Source organism: Felis catus, chromosome C1, assembly GCF_018350175.1.
Source record: "Felis catus isolate Fca126 chromosome C1, F.catus_Fca126_mat1.0, whole genome shotgun sequence".
NCBI classification, from domain to species: domain Eukaryota; kingdom Metazoa; phylum Chordata; class Mammalia; order Carnivora; family Felidae; genus Felis; species Felis catus.
Genome location: NC_058375.1, coordinates 39,586,936 through 39,612,679, shown reverse-complemented (window position 1 = coordinate 39,612,679; position 25,744 = coordinate 39,586,936). Strand labels below are relative to the sequence as shown.

The 25,744-nt window shown below is 35.4% G+C and overlaps 1 protein-coding gene across 9 annotated transcripts in view; it reads left to right on the top strand.

The window, feature by feature from the left end:
* LOC101099137 (AGBL carboxypeptidase 4) overlaps positions 1-25,744 on the top strand; it is a 1,457,496-nt gene that overhangs the window by 273,609 nt on the left and 1,158,143 nt on the right. For 8 of the 9 annotated variants that reach the window (XM_023258671.2, XM_023258674.2, XM_023258670.2 and 5 more), the window contains exon 3: positions 6,565-6,689. The exons of the other annotated variant lie outside the window; for it this stretch is intronic. In XM_023258671.2, coding sequence (XP_023114439.1) covers positions 6,565-6,689 — 125 coding nt within the window. The remainder of the gene's footprint in view (positions 1-6,564; positions 6,690-25,744) is intronic. 9 annotated transcript variants of the gene reach the window in all.

The window sequence follows — 25,744 nt, the reverse complement described above, 5'->3', positions numbered from 1 at the left end:
TTCAGTTTTCTTTCTCGCATTTCTTCAGATCACATGATTTTTTTATTGACCCATCTTCAGATTCATTGACTTTTCACCATCTCTAGTCTAATGTTAAGTCCATACACTTAATTTTTCATTTCAGTTATTGTGCTTTTTACTTACAGAATTTTTATTTGGTCCTTGTGGATTTCTCGTTCTAGAAATTCCATGTTTTTCAAACATAAAAATTATATTTTTCTTTAATTCTATTAACATGTTTTTTGTTCTTTGACAATATTTATAATAGTTTAAAGGGCTTTTTTTTGCTAAATAGTACAACTAATCTCAGTGTGGGTTTATATTAGTTGTTTCCCTCCATCCTTTTGATTATGGGCAATATGTATCTTTGAATGTCTAGTAACTTTTGATTGTACAATGGAAGATATATTTTAGAGAGTGGATTCTGTTATCTTTTTGAGTGTATTAGTGTTCATTGTAGAAGGTAGTTCATTTATGTATTACTTCAAGGCTGATTACCTTAAATTTACGTATGCCTGGTTTAAATTTCATTGATGCAGATCTGGTGGAAGCCATAGGTATTTCCAAACTCTTCTCACTTGGCCCAAACTTTATCTCCTATGGAGATGTTATCAGGGCTTGGTTGTCCATTTTATTAGCAAAATATAGAATAGTTCTCCCTTAGAACATGGTTCTTATTGCTAAGGTGGACCTCTTCTGGTATCTCAACTGGGTCTTCTGCCTGTGGGGTCAAAGGTTTTTCAATTCTTGCTGTACTAGGCTCCCAATACTCTACTACCCAGCATAGTTACATCTCTAGTATATCTGTTTTTCTTTCAACACTGTAGTATGTTCTCTTTGATAAAATGGATGTGGTTTCATTGTGTGCATGTGCTGCCTGGCTCTGAGCTGTAGACTTATAGGAAATTATCTCAGAGTTTTCTGGGTTACCTACTCATCACCACCACCATGTATAGTTTCCTCCTGTTTGCTGACCTGCTTCACAAATTTCACCTGCTTCAACAGCCTCAAATTAGATTTTTGTATACTCGGTTCATAGGATTTCTTTAGTGAGATTGGGATCTGGTTTCCTGCCATAGTTGGAAAATTTTTTCCTGGTAGAAAGTTAGCTCATCTTGTCAATGTCTCTTTTCTCAGGGATAGGTGTGTAATGTTGATTATTTTCTAATACTGAAATCAGTTGTTTCATATATTTTATCTGCTTTAATTCTTTTCAGTGGACCTAATCTCTTAACCATTACTCCAACATAGCTGAGCCAAAGATGTTGTTTTTTTTATCAAATACTTTTTCTGCTTGTATTGGTAAACATGATTGTGTTTTTATTTTGTTAATATGATTATTTGGGTTGATGATTTTTTGTAAGTTTTTTTATAAGAAATTATGCATTTCATGTATTTTTCCAGTGTATTGGCATAAATAGTTCACTTTGTATTTGTTGCTTTTTTCTTTTGCTTGTTTGATGTATAAAGGATATGCAGTAATATTTGCTTTTAATTATCATTTTAATAATATGTGTTTTCTTTCTCTTTATTTTTCCTAGTTGAGCAATGCTGGAGTGTGTTAGTATTAAAAGTATTTTTCAAAAATCAACTTGTAACATTTAAAATTTTCTGCAGAGTACATTTAAAAATTTCTTTGATTTTCCAATCTTTTCTTTATTATTCCCTTCTTATACTTTTTTTGGTTTTAAAGTATTGCTCTTTTTTAAACTTTTTATAATGGAAGCTTAGATAATTGATTATCAGATGTATTTGCCTATATATGTGTTTCTATTTTTGAATGGCTGTAGTTATAACAAATATTGTTTGTTATGTATTATTATAATTTAGTTTAAAATACTATAACTGTGATAAGAGTACATATGTATATCATATAAATTCCTTTGAAATTTGTTGAGACTTGCTTTATGAACCAGAAAATGATCAATTTTGATAAATGTACTGTGTTCATTTGAAAGGAATACATATACACACATATAGTTCTATAAATATCAAGTGTTTCATATTAAAATGAGGTAGCCTTTTAAATTATATTTTCAAATTATCTTAATTATTTCTGAATATTTTCTTGGTTTTTCTCTGCTTGTGCTTTTGGTATGTTGAAATTTCTCACTGTAATTCTAAATTTGTCTCTATCTTCTGTTTTGTCAAATTTTACCTATGTATTTTGGAGATTCATTAATAGAGGTACATTTCTCTAAGATTTTTATATCTTCTTGATGGAATTACCCTGTTTTTTGTTTTGTTTTCATCATGAGCAATTTACAGTAATATTTCTTGATTTAAAGCCTACCTTGTCTGATATAAACATAGCTACGTTAGATTTCTTTTTCAGAATGCTTTCCTGGTATAATTTTTTTTTCTCTTTTACTATTTAGTCTTCCTGTGCTCTTAAATGTAATGTTGTCTTTATAGGCAATATATAGTTAATTTTTTCATCCAGAATAAAAATCTTTGTCTTCATTTGTCATATTTAGTCCATTTGTATTTAACATATTTACTGACATCCTTGCATTTAAAATCTACATTTTAGGGGTGGATGTGTGTCTCAGTCAGTTAAGTGTCTGACTCTTGATCTCAGCTCAGATCATGATCTCAAGGTCATGAGTTGAATTCAAGTCCTGTGCTGGGCTCTGTACTGGGTGTGAAGCCTACTTAAAAAAATGTATGTATATATTTGAAATTTTGTTTGCTATATTTTCTTGCCTTTCATGTAAGTGGAAGGGAACCAGATGATTTAGAGGCATTGTCAGTTTATTTACAAATAGACATGTTCAGAAGGTCAAAAACTGACACTTTGTTGAAATATTACAGGTAACATGAGGAAAGAATTGTTTATGAAATACACAGAGAAGATATTGGTGAAAATAGTCAACGGAATAGTTACAGAAGATCAAAAACTATATGATTATTATTTGAGACTGTAAACTTAGTGAAAGCAAAGACTATATGTTTGATTTACCAGCTGTTCTATTTTACAAACATAACATGATACTTTTTGAATGAATAACTAATTCAGCAGATGGATAAATATGTTGACTGTGGCTATGGTATATTACAAGGACAGAACAATGGAGTCAGAAGTCTTTATTTCCAGGTCTTGCCCTAGTGCTTTAAAGCATGAACTTAACAAAGCACTAAACATGTCCAAGTTTCAATTACTCATCATGGGGTCATGGTGATACTTTAATAATATAAAGGGTGTCAAATCATTTTGAAACTGTATGGTTTTAGACACAAATGGTGTCTTGTTATTAGAAACCATATGTGGCAGCAATTTTATGACATGTTATTATTTATGAAAACTCATTTATAGTGTTATAGAATTAAAACAGATTTTCTGTTGAATGTTGAAATTTGTTTACATTAATGTTTATTTTTTCAACCAGGGATTTTTAAAGGGCAAAAAACAGTGTTTCTTTTTCACTTTTTGTTTTTTAAGGTTAGTAATTTTTTAAGCATTATAACTTATAACGTGCTTTCAATTTATATTATCTCTGTATTCTTCCAATCATCTATGTTATGTAGAGAAATGGTTAGTCCAGTGATTAGAGTCATTTTGCTGGAATTCAAATCCCAGCTCTGACTCTTACTTACTTACATGCTATATAACTTTGGGTAAGTTATTTTATATCTTTGTCCCTTGCTGTTCTCATATGTAAAATGAGGATAGTAATGGTTTTTACCTCACAGGTGTTGTTGTGAGAATTAAATGGGTTAGTACACCTAGCATTTTGGACAGTATGTGGTATGTAGAAATGTTCAGAAAATGTTTTCAATTGAAAATTAATATTCATGTTAATTACCAAGAGGTAAATATTCGTTTTTCTATTAATATAACCCTTACTTTATAGTTGAGAAAACAGTGGTTGGAACAAGTTAACTAAATTTTCCAAGTTCATTTAGTAAGTGGCAGAGCTAAAACTTGAGCCTAGATCTTCTGATTGCAAGTTCAATGCAATCATGTAATAAGTATTCTGCCCCCTACAACATAGGGTTTAGTATATATTTTTGGATGATAATAGTTGAAATAACAATTTAACTGAGGAATCTCCTTGGGAATTCTGAAGACAATTAAAACTACAAAAATTAAAATAAAAGTTTTTGGTTTTATTTAATGTTTGTTCTTTCTTATCAGTGCATGTTTTGTTTTGTTTTGTTTTCCATATATGTATTCTTAATTGGAGGCAACTGATTGTTTTGGTTGTGAAAGGAGGACTAAGTCTGGATTCTCAGGCCAAATTTTAATGAGAGCAGAGAAAATTACCCTAAGGTTAATTGATAAGGTTTTGAGGGGAGGATTTTCTTATTATCTGGGATCGCTGCCTGATTAATCCTAGATCCAGGCAGCCAAAGAATGGTACAGCTGAAAGGAACCTTCAAGGTTAGGTAACTCAATATTCTCATTTAGTAGATGAAGCCTATAGAAGGTAAGTAATTTACCTATTGTTGGACAGTCGATTAAGCTAGAATTCAGATCTGCTGATTCCAAGGCTGGTGTGCCATCTGTGACAACACAACTGGTGCTCAGTAAAATAAGTAATGTGCCAGTAGAACTAGTAAAAGAATTAATTAAAAACTGTGGTATTAAGGTTAAAGTTTAATTCTGAGTATTCTTTTGGAGAAAGACACACTAGAGCTTATTTTAAGGTGGGATATTGCTGTCCTCTTCAGGTGCAATACAATACTCATTTCTTAATTTCCTTATTGCTGTCTATAGTCATGTTTACTTTTCTTCAGCTGTTGATTATCTGGTTTGGGAATTCACCAGATTCTTTGCTTTTATTTTTTATCCCATCCCACTGTGAAATTTATGGACAATTCATTGCTCATTAGAATGGAAGTCAAAGAGAAGAGACATAATGAATGGAAGTCACACCTAAGCTTATACGTTTTCTCTTTTTCTTTTTTTTTAATTGAAGTATAATTAACATACAGTGTTATATTAGTTTTTTGTGTTCAGTGTAATGATTCAGCAATTCTATATATTAGTGCTCATCAAGATAAATATACTTTTTTAACTTGAGAGAGAGAGAGAGAGAGAGAGCAGGGAATAGGGGCAGAAAGAGAGTGAATCTTAAGCAGGCTCCATGCTCAGTGCACAGCCTGATGCAGGACTCAATCCCATGACCCTGCGGTCATGACCTGAGCCGAAATCAAGAGTTGGATGTTCAACTGACTGAGCCACCCAAGCCCCGCAAGATAAATATATTCTTGATCACCTTTATTTATTTCATCCCTCCCTCATCAACCTCCCCTCTGGCAACCTACATTTTTGATATAAGTGTTCTGTTATTGGAGAAAATGGAAATTAATTTTATGACTGTTTGTGAATTTACCGTTACTATACTTATGGGGGAACAACTTATAATTTTTGTTTAAAATCTTACTCTACATATCCTTTAAATGTTTTTTTTTTAATTTTCTAACTTGTTTTATTTTTTATTTTTTTAAATTTACATCCAAATTAGTTAGCATATAGTGCAACAATGATTTCAGGAGTAGATTCCTTAGTGGCCCTTACCCATTTAGCTTATCCCCCCTTCCACATCCCCTCCCGTAACCCACATTGTGTTCTCCATATTTATGAATCTCTTATGTTTTGTCCCCCCTTCCCTGTTTTTATATTATTTTTGTTTCCCTTCCTTTATGTTCATTTGTTTTATCTCTTAAGGTCCTCATATGAGTTAAGTCATATGATTTTTGTCTTTCTCTGACTGACTAATTTCACTTAGCATAATATCCTCCAGTTCCATCCACATAGTTGCAAATGGCAAGATTTCATTCTTTTTGATTGCCGAGTAATACTCCATTGTATATAAATACCACATCTTCTTTATCCATTCATCTATAGATGGATATTTGGGCTCTTTCCATACTTTGGCTATTGTTGGTAGTGCTGCTATAAACATGGGGGTGCATGTGTCCCTTCAAAACAGCACACTTGTATCCCTTGGATAAATGCCTAGTAGTGCAATTTCTGGGTCGTAGGGTAGTTCTATTTCGAGTTTTTTGAGGAACCTCCATACTGTGTTCCAGAGTGGCTGTACCAGCTTGCATTCCCAACCTTTAACGTGTTCTGATACAAGTTTGGAAATTACCCAAAGTAGTACAAACAGTATAGTATTGTTGTGAGAATTAAATAGGATCAAGTATACTAGAGGTGATTTATATAAAGCTGAATATGAAATATATAAATTATTATTGTCCTTTTTTCTAAATAGGAAACTGAAGCTTGGTTGTGATTCTTACTTGGTTTTTTGGGGCTTGCCACATGTTCCATGGAACATCCCAATATGACAATATGTCTTATGTAACACAAATAGATCTGCTGGATGATAAGGACTGGAAGAGCTGCTTGAACCACAGCCTGGACTAGCTGGAAGGTTCTTCTTATCCTGGGCTGTATTCAGAATTGATAGCCTTGTAGATTGTGAATACTGAACCTTACAAGTACTGAATGATGACAAATGTTGCTTTCAGACCTCATAATATTTAAATTTATGTGCTATTGAGTTGCATGAACTTCTATTAAAACACAGTTGTTTCAATTTTTATTACCAGGTAACCTTGGACGGGTGGACCAGGTCTCTGAGTTTGAGTATGACTTGTTCATTAGGCCGGATACCTGTAATCCACGCTTCCGAGTCTGGTTCAACTTTACTGTTGAAAACGTGAAAGAATCACAGGTGAGGGAAATATTGGATATCTTCGTTGTGGTGTTCATAAGAAGATTATGCTTTTGCTTTACTTTAGAAATACCAAAATAATAACTGAATTATGGATGTATTCTTGTATATCTATAGCAATGATACAGTTTTAAGCTATATACAGAAATAAGTATAATATGCTGATTCTTGTTATCTGGTGGTTATTAAATAATACAAATAGGTTATATGGGAACAAAAAGGGTTCTTTATGGATTGAAGAATTAGCATGATGTGCTGGGTTTCCTTGAAGGTTAAGGAACCACTGGAAGAGACTTGCTATAATGTTTATCATAGAGTGCTGTTCTCTATATTATTTCTTCTTTGTAAAGATCTGTAAGAGATATTTCTCACAGGCCTCAGTTTCAGAAAAAGCTTTTCTTCTCTTGTACAAGAATGTGTTTATATCTTTTTAAAAAACTTTTTTAATGTATATTTATTTATTTTTGAGAGAGGGAGAGATAGAGAACAAGCAGGGGAGGGGAAGAGAGAGAGGGAGACAGAATCCCAAACAGGCTCCATGCCGTTAGCACAGAGCCCCATGTAGGGCTTGAACCCATGAACCATGAGATCATGACCTGAGCCGAAACCAAGAGTTGGATGCTTAACCAACTGAGCCACCCAGGCACCCCAGAAGGTGTTTATGTTTTAATATGATTCTTGCAACTTTTCCTATTTTCCCTTCTTTGTTGGAAAACTCAGAACCATTTTTATAGCCCTCTGTAATGATTCTTGAAAACTTTTTTGCTTGTGTTTCTATGTACTAATTTTTCTTTCATTCTGATCATATTAATCTGTATTTGACCATAATTTCTTCATCTATATTTTCTAACAGTGTATGTTTTTTACAATCCTGTTCAAATATTTTGAGTGAGAGAGTATTGATGAAAATAAAACTAAATGTATATGCCTTGAAAAAACATCTAATCCTAAGAAATCATTTATCATTCTATTGTATTGAGGCAGCTAATCATGGAACACTGCACAAACTTTGTACATATAGTGACATAATTCTTTTAAGCACATGAAAGCATAGCACTACAACCTAATATCTTCCTTCTTCCTTCAGGGTCATCTTTTTCTAGAATACTTGGGAAAAAAGGAGGGTTGGTTTAACTTCCCCTCCCAAGTCAATCTATCCTGTTTGTTCTTTCAACTGGTTGCTTGCTCCTTTCCATTTTTCTCAACTGCAATTAGATTCGTATGTCAGATAGTGGTCAGTGTCTGGAATTTAGGGATGTCACTGGCATGCTGACTTCAGTGGAAAAGGGGTAGAAGGAACAGTCCTTTCAGTCTGCTGTCGATTCTCTTAATTCTCTACAACATGACTGGCACATGACTATGTAATGACAGGTGTATATAATGTTTAATGAAGTTTAAGGACTAACTGGAAGGAATTAAATAGATGGGAGAGTTCTGTATGTTGTTGGCTAAACATGGTTAAGACAAGTGGAAAAAATATTAAACCCTACACTGATAGGGACATACTTAAGTTCCTAGTTTTGTGTTTGGTTTTACTTACTCTTCCATGAGAGAATTCCTTTTCAGCTTTTCATAGTAAGAATAACAATATTTTCCCCTTCATCCACCTTAGGGTTACCATATTTTACCTGACCAGGGGTTTATCTGGCGACAGGATTATTTTCTTGTTCCAACATGATAATTAGTAATTGTCAAAATGCATTTTCCAAGTCTGTATAACTGAGTCTTGAGAGTACATCTCACAGCAGGAATCTTTAGCTTCATCTACAAGACTAAGGCTTGGCAATCCAAGTTTGGGTCCCTATCAAGATCTCTCTGCTACCATGAGGTAGACACACAACCTCTCATTCTTCTGTTGGTGTTTCTGTCTCATATCAGCAACTTACGGTTGTAATGTACATCACTGAAAAACAAACAATAATTCTGAGGAAATATAATCAATTCATTATGAAGGAAGGGAAACATTTTCTTAGAAGTGATGGAATCTGCCAGGATTTCTAATTTCCCAAAGGGATTTACTGTTTTCCTCTTTATGCACAGCATATGCACATCCTTCAGCTTGCATATTGCATCCAGGAATCCACTAACTCCTAAGAAATGAGACTTACTACTTTTCAAACAATAGAATCCTCTATCCTAATTGTATCTTCACTAAATAGAGACTTATGGATAGCTCTGAAATTATTATGTTTCTTTAACATTGGGCCACATTACATTCTTAGCCCAATTTTCTTGCACTTTAGTCTCTGTATAGAGAATATTCTTACCTAGCTTCTGTGGTCAGGAGGAGGGGTAGGGAGAGGGTTGACTACACAGGGAAAATGTGTTTCATATGTTGTGCTACCTGAGATAGTTTTTTTAACAGATTGCTCATAAATTTCAGTTTCTTGTTCATTGCTCTTTTAGTTGCTTACAGGTATGTTCTTATCTCTTCGAGAGTGTTATAATTTTTATACTATATTTTAAAGTCATACAGCTTCTTTTGCGTTCTTATCTATCAGTTAAGCAAGTAACGTGAATGTGTTCTAAAGGATTATTGTAATAAAAGAGTTGGTGCTGTTTTTATGAATGCTTATTTTTAATGTTGGAAGAAACAATATTTACTCTGACTCTCTGGGTTTCTATCTTCATATCCAGTGCTGTTCTACCCTTGATACAATTAGAAATCATGAACTTGTTTATCTGGTTTCCTGGAGTGTGATGCTTTATTAGCCTGTTTCTTTGCACCATTGCTTCATCAACTGTAGTCACATTATATAGTTATGGAAATCTGTTTCAAGATGGCATAAAGATCTGCTGGAAAGATACAATATATATCTCTAGCTCACAGGATATTTGTTTTCATGGTTGTCTACATGAAAGAGAATGGTTTTACTATTAGGTTTGACTTGTGAGGTCTGTTTTTATAATGCCTCTTCCTACAATCTTTTCCATCTCTCTAATTTCCGTTAAAATGAGACCTGCATGAATGTAATCTAGTCAGGAACTTTATTTAAGGTTTGGTGCTAGCAAGCAAAAGAAATATCAGGCCACAAAGGCTGAGTCCATTAAGTGAATGTTAAAAATTATGGCATCAAATATACTGTACAAATGGATCTATCTTTTGTGTTATTTTCCCTGACATTTGTAAGAAATGACAAAAGCTTGGAACATATGGTGCTGTTTTCTAGGGCTGGTATGTTAACCCTCCAAAGTAGTTGTTAAATAGTACATTTGTAAGAGTCTATGAAAACTACACATCATAATACCTTTATTAAAAGGTAATTTTCTCTCTGAAAAACCTGTATTAAATATTATGTGGATATTCATCACATGTGTGATGTGAAAACAAATCTTCCTTTTTAAATACTTACGGTAAAATTCAGCCAATAAGAGTGGAAAATGATAGGTCTTGACTTTTAAATTGTATTCTTTCCTTATATTGTTTTTTATCTCTTTGAATTAATTTTCCCCTTTTTGATTAAAGTAGCTGATGTTCAATATGGTAAATATGGAAAATACAGACAATTATTAGAAGCAGAGAAAAAGTGCACACACACATACACAATCTTATACTACCTAGAAGCAATCATTAACTTTTGGCATATTTACTTCTAGGCTTATTTATTTCCTACTTTGATTTTTGAAGCATAAGTAACTTTTTTTCCAAATACACATTTTTATGTTTTGCTTTTAAGGAAATTAAATATTTTCACAAGTAATTTTCTATCACTAAAACTTTGTAGACATGGCTGTACAATAGCTTTTTACTATTGGAGTATTTCCTTACTCTTGGGCATAAAGATTATTTTCCATTATCTGTTGTTATAAATAACACTGTAGTGAACATCTCCATGCATGAAATGTTACACATATTTCATTTTGCTTACTTAGAATAAATTCCTATGAGGGGGATTGATAGACAAATGATACGGATATTTTGAAACTCTTGATACATATTTCTGTATTGGTACCAGAAAATATATTTTGATGTCCAACAGCAAGCAGTCAATGAGATGCTTTTCCTTGAATTTCTTGCTTTGAATTGTTTCATGAACTCAGTATTTCATATATAGAATAAATTATTTCCTTTTCATCATTTACTTTGAAATTTTACACAAATAAATGGGATATAATGCAGTGTTTCAGGCCTTTAGTCATAAAGAAATTAATTGCATTCTAGCAACAATATGGAACAGCAAAACAATTCTATTTATTGTTTGGGATATTTTTCTCATTTCATCAATCCTTCTTAGTCTGGGTGTGCCAAATGATTGTCCTCTGAGGTATGTAATGGAAGATTTAAAAAAAGAAGTGTTTTGGGGCGCCTGAGTGTCTTAGTCAGTTAAGCGTCCGACTTTGGCTCAGGTCATGATCTCACGGTGAGTTCCAGCCCCACGTCAGGCTCGGGGCTGACAGCTCAGAGCCTGGAGCCCACTGCAGATTCTGTGTCTCCCTCTGTCTGCCCCTCAGCTGCTTGTGCTCTGTCTCTCACATTGTCTCAAAAATAAATAAACATTAAAAAAATTTTTTAAAAAGTGTTTTTTTTAAACAATGATTTGTTACATTATTATAAGCAATAATGTACCTTAAACAGACACACACACACACACACACACACACACACACACACACACACACGTTTGTATATGACATATCTGAATTGGACTTCAAAAATCCAGGACTTTGCTGCTGCTTTATTTGCCATCTTGGAGATTTTAGGTTCAGTGAAACTTCATCCTGTCCAAAATCAATGGTGCACAGCATATTATAGTAGAAAAGCAGAGACAATGGATTTAAACACATTTGGGTTTAAATCCTGTCTCTGATATTTATGATCTGTTTTACACTTAATCAGTTATTGTCTGGGTGCCTCAATTTTCCATGTGTAACCAAATACTACTACCTCATGTCAGTGTTGTGAATATTATATGAGACAGTGTTGGTAGATAGATAATAGGAGCTCAATACTTGTTGTCTATTGTTTTTATTAAAACACCAGAATAGTAGAAATAATATTAAAAACAGCAAGAGCAAACACCATAACACGTTATTACTAGATTACTAATACTGGTTTTTGCTTTGTTTTGTTTTGTTTTATTTTCTCTTCTTATTCTACTTACCGCTTCTTAGTCCTCCTCCACCTTCTTTCAAATCTTCTATTGGTCATTATCATTATCATCAAACAAATTGTAATGGTTAAGAACACAGATTCTGTGTTGAATTGTTGAATTGTTGAATTGTAAGCCTAGCTTTGCCACTTATTTCCTAGCTTTGTGACTATGGGAAAGCTATTGATCTGTTTCTGTATTTAAATTGTCAATTTCTATATATTTTTAATGTGTTAATAGTAGTATGTAGTAGAGTTGCTCTAAGAATTATATGTGGTAATGCATGTAAGACACATAATCCAATGCTTGCAACATAAGAGGTGATCAAAAAATGTTAGCTATTAATATTATTATCCTTCTAATACTCCTACAAAGTATAACACAGGTTCTCATTTTCCCCATCATTCAATTTATTATAGAAATAGCTAACATTTTTTGAAAACATCAATGTTATAGGTACAATTCTAAGCTATTTATATTACTTAAAATTTTTTTAATGTTTATTTATTTTTGAGAAAGAGCATGAGTGGGGGAGGGGAAGAGAGAGAGAGAGAGAGAGAGAGAGAGAGAGAGAGAGAGAATATGAAGCAGGCTCCAGGCTCTGAGCTACCAGTGCAGAGCCCAATGCAGGGCCAGAACCCACAGACTGCAAGATCATAACCTGAGCAGAAATTGGTCACCCAACCAACTGAGCCACCCAGGCGTCCCTTTATATTACTTTGTCTAATCTTCAGAACAGTCCTTTGTTGTAAATACTATTACCCCCCCCACACACACACACACTCTGCATCATTATGTAGGTGAAGAAACTGAAAGAATGTGAGACACAGACAGGATAAATAACTGGTTGAAGATAATGCAATTAGTAGATGGTAAAGTCAGGATTTGTACCTAAGTAGTCATTGTAGAAATTTGGAAAATATATACAACGGGAGCAAAGAAAACAAAACAAAACCTAAACCCACAATCCTACTAACTAGAAGGCACTACTGTGAACATTTTTACATACTTATTTTTAGGTTTATTTATATTTTATTTACGTTTTAGAATGTATTACTTACTGGTTTTCTCTTCTGCCTAATGCTGCCTCTCAAAATACCGTCTCGGTAGATAATTAGAAACCAATTGCTAAAATTTAAAACCCATTTGAATTAAGACTTGAGTAAACTAGGATGAGAAAGGAACTTTTCTTATTTGATAAAGGATCTCATCAAAGAATCATGACCAGGTACCATACATAGTGGTGAAACTTTAAAATCATTCACTTGAAAATTGAAGCTGACACAAACACGTGCAATGGTATTCCATGCACATGGATTAGAAGAATTAATATTGTTAAAATGTCTATATTATCCAAAATAATCTACAGATTTAATGCAATCTCTTATCAGTATGCAAACAGTATTTTTCACAGAACTAGAAGAAATAATACTAAAATTTGTATGGAACCACAAGAGACCTCAGATAGCCAAAGCAATTTTGAAACTGGAGGTATCACAACCCCAGATTTTAAGATAGACTACAAAGTTGTAGTAATTGAAACAGTATGGTACTGGCACAAAAATAAACACATAGGTCAACGGAACAGAATAGAAAAACCAGAAATAAATTTCATGATTATATGGTCAATTAATGTATGACAAAGGAAGCAAGAATAAGCAATGGGAAAAAGACAATCTCTTGAACAAATGGTGTTGGGAAAACTGGACACCTACATGCAAAAGAATGAAACTGGACCACTTTCTTATACCATACACAAAAATAAACCCAAAATTGATTAAAGAAATAAATATGAAGCCTGAAACCATAAAAGTCCTAAAAGAGGGCAAACAGGCAGTTTGCTATTTCTTTGACATAGTAGCATTTTTCTAGACATGTTTCCTTAGGCAAAGGAAACAAAAGCAAAAATAAACTATTAGAAGTACATCAAAATAAAAGCTTTTGAACAGCCAAGGAAACCCTCATCAAAACAAAAATACAACCTATTGAACTGGAGAGGATATTTGGAAATGACATCTGTTAACGGGCTTGTATCTAAAATATATACACAACTTATACAACTCAACAACAAAAAATGAATAATTTTATCAAATTGGGCAGAAGACAAGGACTGACATTTCTCCAAAGAAGACATACAGATGGCCAACAGACACATGAAAAGATGCTCAACATCATTCATCATCAGGGAAATGCAAGTCAAAACCACCATGTGATACCACCTCACACCTGTGAGAATGGCTAAAATAAAAACCACAAGAGGCAACAAGTGTTAGTGAGGATGTGGACAAAAAGGAACCCTTATGTACTAGTGTTGGTGGGAATGCAAACTGGTGCAGCCAATGTGGAAAACATATGGAGATTCCTCACAAAATTGAAAATAGAAATACCATCTCATCCAGTAAATCCACTACCCCATATTTACCCAAAGAATACAAAAACACTAATTTGAGAAAGTATATGCACCCCTATATTTATTGCAGCATTATTTACAATAGTGAAGATACAGAAGCAACCCAAGTATCCATTGACAGATGAATGGATAAAGATGTGATGCATGCGCGCGTGTGCGTGCGCGCGCGCGCACACACACACAGAGTGGAATGTTACTCAGCCATAAAAAGGAATGAAATCTTGCCATTTGCAAAAAACATGGATAGATCTAGAGTGTATAATGCTAAGTGAAATAACTCAGTCAGGGGAAGACAAATACCATATAAACTCACCCATATGTAGAGTTTAAGAAAGAAAACAAAGAAAAAAAAGAGACAAACCAAAAAACAGATGCTGAAATATAGGGAACAAAACTGATGGTTGACAGCGGTGAGGTGGGGTGGTGCAATAGGTGAAATTGATAAAGGAGATCATGAGTAAATTTATCTTGATGAGCACTGAGTACTGTATAGAATTGTTGAATTATACTTTATACGTGTGACTATTGTAGCACTGCATGTTAATTATACTAGAATTAAAAAAAAATAAATGAAGAAAAACCCATCCAGTTGGAAACCAGGAGGAAGTAATGAATGACTTTTTTGTCATAGTTTTTCTAATTGTATTGGAGTCTCTAACTAAAGCAAAAAGACAAAAAAAAAGGTAAACAAATGATACAAGGATTAGAAAGCGGCACAATTAGGACTATTTGCAAATGATATGATTATCTAAGAGAAAAAAAAGATAATCTATAGGCAAACTATTAGAACCTATGTAGAGCTGAGAAATGTTCCTGTATATAATATCAACATGTATAACTTTTTAAAATAATTTGTAATTTTATTATTTTCTTAAAATTTACATCCAAATTAGTTAGCATATAGTGCAACAATGATTTCAGGAGTAGATTCCTTAGTGGCCCTTACCCATTTAGCCCACCGCCCCTCCCAAATGCCCCTCCCGTAACCCAGAGTTTGTTCTCCATATTTATGAGTCTCTTATGTTTTGCCCCCTCCCTGTTCTATTTTTGTTTCCCTTCCCTTATGTTCATCTATTTTGTCTCTTAAAGTCCTCATATGAGTCAAGTCATATGATTTTAGTCTTTCTGTGACTAATTTCACTTAGCATAATACCCTCCAGTTCCATCCACATAGTTGCAAATGGCAAGATTTCATTCTTTTTGATTGCCAAGTAATACCCCATTGTATATATATACCACATCTTCTTTATCCATTCATCCACCGATGGACATTTGGGCTCTTCCCATACTTTGGCTATTGTTGATAGTGCTGCTATATACATGGGGGTGCATGTGTCCCTTTGAAACAGCACACCTGTATCCCTTGGGTAAATACCTAGTAGTGCAATTGCTGGGTCATAGGGTACTTCTATTTTGAGTTTTTTGAGGAACTTCCATACTGTTTTCCAGAGTGGCTGCACCAGCTTGCATTCCCACCAACAATGCATAAGAGATTCTCTTTCTCCACATCCTCACCAACATCTTTGTTGCCTGAGTTGTTAAGGTTAGTCATTCTGACAGGTGTAAGGTGGTATCTCATTGTGGTTTTGGTTTGTATTTCCCTGATGATGAGTAAGTTGAGCATTTTTTCATGTGTTGGTTGGCCATCTGGATGTCTTCTTTGGAGAAGTGTCTATTCATGTCTTTTACCCATTTCTTCACAGGAGTATTTGTTTTTTGGGTATTGAGTTTGATAAGTTCTTTATAGATTTTGGATACTAACCTTTTATCTGATATGTCATTTGCAAATATCTTCTTCTATTCTGTAAGTTGCCTTTTAGTTTTGCTGAGTGTTTCCTTCGCTGTGCAGAGGCTTTTTATTTTGATGAGGTCCCAGTAGTTCATTTTTGCTTTTGTTTCCCTTGCCTCTGCATACGTGTTGAGTAAGAAGTTGTTGCAGGCAAGATCAAAGAGGTTTTGCCTGCTTTCTCCTCGAGGATTTTGATGGCTTCCTGTCTTACACTTAGGTCTTTCATCCATTTCGAGTTTATTTTTGTGTATGGTGTAAGAAAGTGGTCCAGGTTCATTCTTCTGCATGTCGCTGTCCAGTTTTCCCAGCACTACTTGCTGAAGAAACTGTCTTTATTCCATTGGATATTCTTTCCTGCTTTGTCAAAGATTAGTTGGCCGTATGTTTGTGAGTCCATTTCTGGGTTCCCTATTCTGTTCCATTGATCTGAGTGTCTGTTCTTGTGCCAGTACCATACTGTCTTGATGATTACAGCTTTGTAGTATAGCTTGAAGTCTGGGATTGTGATGCCTCCTGCTTTGATTTTCTTTTTTCAAGATTGCTTTGGCTATTGGGGGTCTTTTCTGGTCCCATACAAATTTTAGGATTATTTGTTCTAGCTCTGTGAGGAAGGCTGGTGTTATTTTGCTAGGGATTGCATTGAATGCGTAGATTGCTTTGGGTAGTATCGACATTTTAACAATATTTGTTCTTCCTATCCTGGAGAATGGACTATTTTTCCAGTTTTTTGTGTCTTCTTCAATTTGTTTCATAAGCTTTCTATCATTCTCAGTGTATAGATTTTTCACCTGTTTGGTTAGATTTATTCCTAGGTATTTTATGGGTTTTGATGCAATTCTAAATGGGATCGATTCCTTGATTTATCTTTCTGTTGCTTCATTGTTGGTGTATAGTAATACAAGCGATTTCTGTGTGTTGATTTTATATCCCACAACTTCGCTGAATTCATGAATCAGTTTGAGCAGGTTTCTTGGTGGAATCTTTAGGGTTTTTCATATAGAGTATCATGTCATCTGTGAAGAGTGAAAGTTTGACCTCCTCCTGGCTGATTTGGATGCCTTTTATATCTTTGTGTTGTCTGATTGCAGAGGCTAAGACTTCCAATACTATATTGAATAACAGTGGCAAGAGTGGGCATCCCTGACTTGTTCCTGACGTTAGGGAGAAAGCTCTCAGTTTTTCCCCATTGAGGATGCTATTAGTGTTGGATCGTTCATATATGGCTTTTATCATATCGAGGTATGGTCATTCTATCCATAATTTACTTTTTTAAATATGAAATTTATTGTCAAATTGGTTTCCATACAACACTCAGTGCTCATCCCAAAAGGTGCCCTCCTCAATACCCATCACCCGCCCACCCCTCCCTCCCCCCCCCCCCCATCAATCCTAAGTTTGTTCTCAGTTCTTCAAGAGTCTCTTTTGCTTTGGCTGTCTCCCTCTCTAATGTCTTTTTTTTTCTTCCCCTCCCCCATGGACTTCTGTTAAGTTTCTCAGGATCCACTTAAGAATGAAAACAAAGGGTATCTGTCTTTCTCTGTATGACTTATTTCACTTAGCATAACACTCTCCAGTTCCATCCACATTGCTACAAAGGCTATATTTCATTCTTTCTCATTGCCACGTAGTATTCCATTGTGTATATAAACCACTATTTCTTTATCCATTAGTCAGTTGATGGACATTTAGGGTCTTTACATCATTTGGCTATTGTTGAGAGTGCTGCTATAAACATTGGGGTACAAGTGCCCCTATGCATCAGTACTCCTGTATCCCTTGGGTAAATTCCTAGCAGTGCTATTGCTGGGTCATAGGGTAAGTCTAATTTTAATTTTTTGAGGAACCTCCACACTGTTTTCCAGAGCGGCTACACCAGTTTGCATTCCCACCAACAGTGCAAGAGGGTTCCCGTTTCTCCACATCCTCGCCAGCATCTATAGTCTCCTGATTTGTTCATTTTGGCCACTCTGACTGGTGTGAGGTGATATCTGAGTGTGGTTTTGATTTGTATTTCCCTGATGAGGAGTGACGTTGAGCATCTTTTCATGTGCCTGTTGGCCATCTGGATGTCTTCTTTAGAGAAGTGTCTATTCATGTTTTCTGCCCGTTTCTTCACTGGGTTATTTGTTTTTCGGGTGTGGAGTTTGGTGAGCTCTTTATAGATTTTGTATACTAGCCCTTTGTCCGATATGTCATTTGCAAATATCTTTTCCCATATTGTTGGTTGCCTTTTAGTCTTGTTGGTTGTTTCTTGTGCTGTGCAGAAGCTTTTTATCTTCATGAGGTCCTAGTAGTTCATTTATGCTTTTAATTCCCTTGCCTTTGGGGATGTGTCAAGTAAGAAACTGCTACGGCTGAGGTCAGAGAGGTGTTTTCCTGCTTTCTCCTCTAGGGTTTTGATGGTTTCCTGTGTCACATTCAGGTCCTTTATCCATTTTGAGTTTATTTCTGTGTATGGTATAAGAAAGTGGTCTAGTTCATCCTTCTGCATGTTCTTCCAGCACCATTTATTAAAGAGACTGTCTTTTTTCCATTGGATATTCACTGCTGTTGTTTCACATAGTGTTGGAAGTGCTAGCATCAGCAATCAGACAACAAAAGGAAATCAAAGGCATGAAAATTGGCAAAGATGAAGTCAAGCTTTCACTTTTTGCTGACAACATGATATTATACATGGAAAATCTGATAGACTCCTTCAAAAGTCTATTAGAAATGATACACGAGGGGCACCTGGGTGGCGCCGTCGGTTAAGCGTCTGACTTCAGCCAGGTCACGATCTCGCGGTCCGTGAGTTTGAGCCCCGCGTCGGGCTCTGGGCTGATGGCTCAGAGCATGGAGCCTGTTTCTGATTCTGTGTCTCCCTCTCTCTCTGCCCCTCGCCCGTTCATGCTCTGTCTCTCTCTGTCCCAAAAATAAATAAACATTGAAAAAAAAAAAAAAAAGAAATGATACACGAATTTAGCAGTCGCAGGATACAAAATCAATGTACAGAAATCAGTTGCATTCTTATACACTAATAATGAATTAACAGAAAGACAAATAAAGAAACTGATCCTGTTCACAATTGCACCAAGAAGCATAAAATATCTAGGAATAAACCTAACCAAAGATGTAAAAGATCTGTATGCTGAAAACTATAGAAAGCTTACGAAGGAAATTGAAGAAGATATAAAGAAATGGAAGAACATTCCATGCTCATGGATTGGAAAAATAAATATTGTTAAAATGTCAGTACTACCCAAAGCTATCTACACATTCAATGCAATCCCAATCAAAATTGTACCAGCATTATTCTCGAAGCTAGAACAAGCAATCCTAAAATTTGTATGGAACCACAGAAGGCCCCGAATAGCCAAAGTAGTTTTGAAGAAGACCAAAGCAGGAGGCATCACAATCCCAGACTTTAGCCTTTACTACAAAGCTGTAATCATCAAGACAGCATGGTATTGGCACAAAAACAGACACATAGACCAATGGCATAGCATAGAAACCCCAGAACTAGACCCACAAAAGTATGGCCAACTCATCTTTGACAAAGCAGGAAAGAATATCCCTACTTTCTTTAGGTTTTTTTTTTTTTTATCAAGAAAGGGTGCTGTATTTTCTCAAATGCTTTCTCTGCATCTATTGAGAAGATCCTGTGGTTCTTGTCCTTTCTTTTATTTATGTGATGAATCACGTTAATTGTTTTGCAGATATTGAACCAGTCGTGTATCTCAGGTATAAATCCCACTTGGTCGTGGTGAATAATTTTTGTAATGTATTGTTGGATCTGGTTGGCTGATACCTTGTGAAGATTTTGGCATCCACATTCATGAGAGAAATTAGTCTATAGTTCTTCTTTTTAGTGGGCTCTCTGTCTGGTTTTGGAATCAAGGTAATGCTGGTTTCATAGAAAGAGTTTGCAAGTTTTCCTCCCATTTCAATGTTTTGGAACAGCTTTAAGAGAATGGGTATTAACTGTTCCTTACATGTTTGGTAGAATTCCCCTGGAAATCCATCTGTCCCTGGACTCCTGTTTTATAGGAGATTTTTGATTACTAATTCTATATCCTTACTGGTTATGGGTCTGTTCAAATTTTCTATTTCTTCCTGTTTGAGTTTTGGTAGTGTATATGTTTCTAGGAATTTATTCATTTCTTCCATATTGCCCATTTTATTGGCATATAATTACTTATAATATTCTCTTAATAATGTTTTTATTTCTGCTGTGTTGGTTGTGATCTCTCCTCTTCCGTTCTTGATTTTATTTCTTTGGGTCCTTTCTTTTTCTTTTCGATCAAACTGGCTAGTGGTTTATCAATTTTGTTAATTCTTTCAAAGATCCAGCTTCTGGTTTCATTGATCTGTTCTCTTCCTTTGTTTCGATAGCTTTTATTTCTGCTCTAGTCTTATTATTTCCTGTTTCCTGCTGTTTTTTTTTTTTTTTGTTTTATTTGCTGTTCTTTTTCAAGCTCTTTAAGGCATTAGGTTAGGTTGTGTATCTGAGATCTTTCTTCCTTCTTTAGGAAGGCTGGATTGCTATATAATTTCCCCTTATGACTGCCTTTGCTGCATCCTAGAGGTTTTGGGTTGTGGTGTTATCATTTTCAGTGGCTTCCATATACTTTTTAATTTCCTCTTTACCTTCTTGGTTAACCCATTCATTCTTTAGTAGGATGTTCTTCAGTCTCCCAAGTATTTGTTAACTTTACAAATTTTTTCTTGTGGTTGATTTCTACTTGCATAGCATTGTGGTCTGAAAATATGCACGGTATGATCTCGATTTTTTGTACTTGCTAAGGGCTGATTTGTCCCAGTATGTGGTCTATTCGGGAGAACGTTCTATGTGCACTGGAGAAGAATGTATATTCTGCTGCTTTAGGATGAAATGTTCTAAATATATGTGTTAAATCCATCTGGTCCAGTATGTTATTCAAAGCCATTGTTTCCTTGTTGATTTCTTTATTAGATGATCTGTCCATTGCTCTGAGTGGGGTGTTGAAGTCTTCTACTATTATGGTATTAGTTTCTTTATATTTGTTATTAATTGATTTATATATTTGGGTGCTGGCACATTTGGTGCATAAATGTTTACAATTGTTAGGTTCTCTTGGTCTATAGACCCCTTGATTATGATATAATGCCGTTCTGTGTCTCTTGATACAGTCTTTATTTTAAAGTCTAGATTGTCTGATATAAGTATGGCTACTCTGGCTTTCTTTTGTCAACCATTAGCATGAGAGATTATTCTCCATCCCCTTACATTCAATCTGAACGTGTCCTTAGGTCTAAAATGGGTCTCTTGTAAACAGCATATAGATGATCTTGTTTTCTTATCCATTCTGTTACCCTATGTCTTTTGATTGGAGTATTGAGTCCATTGACATTTAGAGTGAGTACTGAAGGATATGAATTTATTGCCATTATGTTGCTTGTAGAGTTGGAGTTTCTGATGGTGTTCTCTTGTCCTTTCTAATCTTTGTTGCTTTTGGTATTTATTTATTTATTTATTTATTTATTTATTTATTTTCATCTTTCCTCCCCTCAGAGAGTCCCCTTTATAATTTCTTGCAGGTCTGGTTTAGTGGTAAAAACTCCTTTAATTTTGTTTGCCTGGCAAACTTTTTATCTCTGCTTCTATTTTGAATGACAGCTTTGCTGGATAAAGAATCCTTGTCTACATGTTTTTCTGATTTAGCACATTGAATACATCCTGACACTCCTTTCTGTCCTGCAATGTTTCTGTGGATAGGTCTGCTGCAAACCTGATCTGTCTTCTCTTGTAGGTCAAGGACTTTTTTCCCCTTGCTTCTTTCATGATTCTCTCCTTTCCTGAGTTTTTTTGTGAATTTGATTATGATATACCTTGTTGATGGTCGGTTTTTGTTGAATCTAATGGGGGTCTCTGTGCTTCCTGGATTTTGATGTCTGTGTCTTTCCCCAGGTTAGGAAAGTTTTCCTCTATGATTTGCTCACATGACCCTTCTACCCCTATTCCTCTCTCTTCCTCTTCTGGGACCCCTATGATTATGATGTTGTTCCTTTTTAATGAGTCACTGATTTCTCTAATTCTTAAATTGTGCTCTTTTGCCTTAATCTTTCTCTTTTCTTCTTGCTTCATTATTCTCCATAAGTTTGTCCTGTATATCACTGATTCTCTGTTCTGCCTTATCCATCCTTGCTGCTGCGCCACCCATTAGTGATTGCCGCTCAGTTATAGCATTTTTTATTTTATCCTGACTAACTTTTACTTCTTTTGTCTCCACAGAAAGGGTTCTAATCTTTTTTCTACACCAGGTAGTGTTCTTATTATCATGATTCTAAATTCTGGTTCAGACATCATGTTTGTGGCTGTGTTGCTTAAATCCTTAGCTTTCCTTTCTTCCTGCTCTTTCTTTTGGGGTGAATACCTTTGTTTTGTCATTTTGAAGGGAGAACAGGAATTAATGAGGTACAAAAAATTAAAATTAAAAAATTGAAAACGCACACACAAAAATCCAAGAAGTGATGCTAGATCCTAGGTGTGTTTCATTCTGGGTGTTGAATATGGCCTGATAGATTAGAGAAAAAATGGGGAAGAAAAATAAGGAAATAGTGTGAACATATGAAAAAATGAATACATTGAAGTTTACTAAAATGAAATGATGGAGGTAAAATAGAATTTGAAAAAATTTACACAATAGTAAGTAATATAGTAGGAAAATAGTTAAAGAAAAATATTTTTAATAACAGTTAAAAATAAAAATGGATTTTTTTCTGTATTCTAGAAAAATAAAAGAAAGAGAAAATAGAAAGAAAAGGAAATCGTTTCAAAATTTGAAAATGTGAACACGCTGTCATAGACTAAAATAAAGTGAGGGATGTAAAGTAAAATTTTGAAAATTTACCTAAAAGTAAAAAAATATAGTAAAAAAATAAGGGAAAATATTTTTAATAAAAATTGAAAATGAAAATGAATTTTTTCTCTTTCTGTATTCTAGAAAGTGAAAAGATATTGAAAAGAGAAAATAAAAGAAAACTGTTTTAAAATTTGAAAAAGTGGATACACTGAAGTAGACTAAAATAAAATGATGGAGGTAAAATAGAATTTGAGAAAATTTACACAGAAGTATAAAATATAGTTAAAAAATTAAAGAAAAATATTTTTAAAAAAATTTTTTTTTCAACGTTTATTTATTTTTGGGACAGAGAGAGACAGAGCATGAGTGGGGGAGGGGCAGAGAGAGAGGGAGACACAGAATCGGAAACAGGCTCCAGGCTCTGAGCCATCAGCCCAGAGCCCGATGTGGGGCTCGAACTCACGGACCGCGAGATCGTGACCTGGCTGAAGTCGGACACTTAACCGACTGTGCCACCCAGGCGCCCCAAGAAAAATATTTTTAATAAAATTGAAAATAAAAATGAATTTTTTCTCTTTCTGTATTCAAGAAGCAGAAAAGAAGTGAAAAAGAGAAAAAAAAAGAAAGAGGGTTGAATAGATGGACTTGCTATCAGATTGAAATATGACTAAAATTACTTTGTTTTCCCCTAGAAGTCAGGCTACGAAGTGCTTTATAAACTACGCAGGCAGTGAGACTTGTATTGTTGAAAAATGAGGTTTGCCCAGTTGGGCGGGGCTTAGTGTAAAGGCTCCGTTCTCCACTAGTCTACTGGGGTGGATTGTTGTGGTGCTTCTAGGTGGGTATGTGCACGTGCGGGAACAGTGAAAATGGCATCACCCAACTACGCAGTCTCTGGAATCGGAACTTTGTTGCTCCTGATAAGCAATTGTGCACCTGTCCTTTGTCTTCAGCTTTTGTCCACTCCCCGCTATTTCACTGTGCATGACCAAGCCCCAGGTAGTACCTCTCTCCTGAGTTTTGTCTCAGATGCGGTTGTTTTCCCTGGCCCCTTACTTATGAGGGATTGCATCTTTGACCCGTTTGCCCTTCTGCAGAGTGTCTCACCAAGCAATGGCTGAATGCCTGCTGCAGCCCGGAAAGTTCGCAAGACCATGCGGCTGCTGGTGTCCAGTGACTGTGGCCAGGTGCCAGCCTGCCCCAGAAAAAGTTCACGAGATAGTGTAGCAGCAGTGCTTCAGGGATTATGGAAAATCACAACACGCGCGTGGTACCAGGCTTCACCCTTAACAAACTTGTTCCAGCACCAGCGAATGTGGCAATTCTCTGAAGTCTGCTGGGACCAGGTGGCCTCAAGAGTCTCTACCAAATGTTCTTCCATCAGTGGAACTGCTTTTCCCCATGTGCCCAAGAACCTCCTGGACCCCACTGTGCTCTTGGTGATTCTTCCTTCCCAACAGCGCTACACGAGGTATTGAGCTGTGGAGTTGAAGACTCTGTGCTCTCCTTATTTACAGTCTTAATGGAATTTAAACCCTCTCCATTCTTTTTTCTCCCTTTGTAGTTTAGTCCCTCTGGCTGTTTCTCATTTTCTACTTTGTCTCCAGCTGCTTTTAGTGAGGGGTACTTTTCCCATATTCTCCCCTGCACCCTGCCTCCATCCTCTCTCCGCCCAGAAAAGTGGCTCCGTGCCCTCCGCAGCTTCTCTCTTCCCAAGTTCACCTCTCCGCACCATGTACCTGCTAAATTCTGTGGTTCAGGTTGTGCAGATCGTTGTGTTAATCTTGAGATCATTTTTCTCGGTGGGCAGGATGGTGTCGTGTTCGTCTGGCTGTATTTCATGGATGCAAGACACACAAAAATTTTCCATGCCGTTCTGCCATCTTTGCTCCCCTTCCGCAATATGTGTAACTTAATGCTTTTCCTTTATTTTAACAACAATAAATATAAAATGCAGTCAGAAAAAAATTTTCATGCATCATGAAACAATGTTAATAAAAAGACTAAGATGCCTAAGAGCAAGCCTAACAAAGATGTCTACGGTTTAAAACACTCATGAATAAAAATACAAAACCTTATTAAAAGACATCAAAGAGGGCCTATACAATTAGGGAGGATATACTTTTTTTCAACAAATATTTAATGGCCATCTCTCTGTTCTATACATTATTGTGGCACTTGTAATAAGTGAGGAGAAAGATAAGATCATTTGTGGGGTTTGCATTCTAGGTGTCACTGGAAGCCGAGAGAAAAACAAAACAAAAAAAAAACATAACAAATGAGCAAATAGTATATTGGAAAGTAATTTTTATTTTTTTAATTTATTTTTTCAATATATGAAGTTTATTGTCCTATTGGTTTCCATACAACACCCAGTGCTCATCCCAAAAGGTGCCATCCTCAATACCCATCACCCACCCTCCCCTCCCTCCCACCCCCCATCAACCCTCAGTTTGTTCTCAGTTTTTAAGAGTCTCTTATGCTTTGGCTTTCTTCCACTCTAACCTCTTTTTTTTTTCCTTCCCCTCCCCCATGGGTTTCTGTTAAGTTTCTCAGGATCCACATAAGAGTGAAACCATATGGTATCTGTCTTTCTCTGTATGGCCTCTTTCACTTAGCATCACACTCTCCAGTTCCATCCATGTTGCTACAAAGGGCCATATTTCATTCTTTCTCATTGCCACGTAGTACTCCATTGTGTATATAAACCACAATTTCTTTATCCATTCATCAGTTGATGGACATTGAGGCTCTTTCCATAATTTGGCTATTGTTGAGAGTGCTGCTATAAAAATTGGGGTACAAGTGCCCCTATGCATCAGCACTCCTGTATCCCTTGGCTAAATTCCTAGCAGTGCTATTGCTGGGTCATAGGGTAGGTCTATTTTTAATTTTTTGAGGAACCTCCTCACTGTTTTCCAGAGTGGCTGCACCAATTTGCATTC